Source organism: Hipposideros armiger, unplaced genomic scaffold, assembly GCF_001890085.2.
Source record: "Hipposideros armiger isolate ML-2016 unplaced genomic scaffold, ASM189008v1 scaffold_201, whole genome shotgun sequence".
In the NCBI taxonomy this organism is placed as follows: Eukaryota; Metazoa; Chordata; class Mammalia; order Chiroptera; family Hipposideridae; genus Hipposideros; species Hipposideros armiger.
The window spans coordinates 1,288,695-1,290,250 of NW_017731551.1; the positions used below are offsets into that span (position 1 = coordinate 1,288,695).

At 37.4% G+C, this 1,556-nt stretch overlaps 2 protein-coding genes across 2 annotated transcripts in view; one reads left to right on the forward strand and one right to left on the reverse strand.

The window, feature by feature from the left end:
• AKR1D1 (aldo-keto reductase family 1 member D1) overlaps nt 1–502 on the forward strand; it is a 42,708-nt gene extending 42,206 nt beyond the window's left edge. The window contains exon 7 of the mRNA XM_019653276.1: nt 323–502. Within this exon, the coding sequence (XP_019508821.1) occupies nt 323–409 (87 nt within the window). The 3' untranslated portion in view covers nt 410–502. The remainder of the gene's footprint in view (nt 1–322) is intronic.
• CREB3L2 (cAMP responsive element binding protein 3 like 2) overlaps nt 1–1,556 on the reverse strand; it is a 201,843-nt gene that overhangs the window by 183,070 nt on the left and 17,217 nt on the right. The window lies entirely within an intron of this gene.

A 1,556-nucleotide genomic window follows, 5' to 3' on the forward strand; every position in this document is an offset into this window, starting at 1 on the left:
AGTTCAGCATCTTATCCAGAAATAAGAATCCTTCCCTCTTGAAATTTCAGATGTCCTGTACATATGTTGTTTCCAGACATGTGGAATTTCTTGCAAGATGTCCCCAGCAGAATTGTCTTAAAAACAAAGGGCAGAAGAGAATGCCAGCTCCACCTGGGTGGGTGCCCCCTCACCCCCCCAGCACTAGGCCAGCTCCTCTTACACATTTGCAGAGCTGTTCACAGATCTTTGAAGAGTTCCCACTGCTGGCCCCCGCCCTGATCCCAAGCTTGGCCCATCTTCTATCACTATAAATGTTTGTCTTTTATTTCTGCTATTTCAGATCTTTGACTTTTCTCTCACTGAAGAAGATATGAACAAGATTGCAGCCCTGAATAAAAATGTCCGCTTCGTGGAACTGCTCATGTGAGTTCTGGGGATCATTAATCACGTACTGCCCAGTGGTGTGGGATTGTCAGTCGTCAACCAACAGGGCTCTTATGAACCTGGACCTCTGTCCCCAGAAAGCCAAAGGGTAAGGTCAGTGGGCAGCACATTGTGGGTATTAAACAAGCCTGGATAAATTACATCCATTCTAGAAACTCCCTGCAAATCTACATTTTTATTTAGAATAAGTCTAGTATTTATATGACAGGTGTAAGGCATGGCAAGCTAAAAACCTTGAGGAGAATTATGTCCACGTGTACATATGTTAATACAATAGTGGCACAATTATTCAAACAACTCATATGTATTTCCTCCTAAAAATCCAAGTGATGTACAAATTAGAGCAAAATTTTCAACAACAAAAAAAAATGATTCCTGGGAGAGAGGCATGAGAATGTAGTAGAAAGAGCACCAAATTGGAAGCCAAGAGCCTGGAATTTTAGACGAATGCTTGCTATAAGATTTGGAGGTTCTAATTCTACCTATCAGCTGACCTCCCACAAGCAAAATTCCTTACACTCCTTTAAAAATGTTGCCAGATTCAGCTAATCAGTGAAGTACTCTTTACTCTTCAAATATTATGTCTTTTAATAATAAAAAGAGAAGAAACTAGATATTTTTTCACATATTTTTTTCTTCTTAATCATTCTTTATTCATATTTCCAGTTCTTTAGATCACCTGGATAGTCACTTTTTTTCAATCTTCTCTTTAAGTGCACATTTAGAAAATGCTCCTTAAGATGGTTCATATAGTTTGGAGACTTATCCTATTGGCCTCACTATTTTTCATGCTCTGTGTTAATATCAAATTTCTGAATTAATAAAACAGCTTCCTAATGTGAATTTTCCAGGGGAACAAAGTTAGCGGCATCAAAATGTACCACGTAGCCTCGAGAATGAAAGAGTAAACACAAACTCGGTGGAACTAACAAAAAGTTATAGGTTAATTAGTAGCTCTTGAAGATAAACGACTTCTATTGAATAAATATCATTAAATTAAGAAAGAGTAAGATACAGTCAATCCACCAATCTACTGATTTTTATACAGACAGTTAGTTGGTGACATTATCTGGTTTGATATTTGACATACTTAATACCTAACTTAACAACACTGAAAAAAATAACTCATC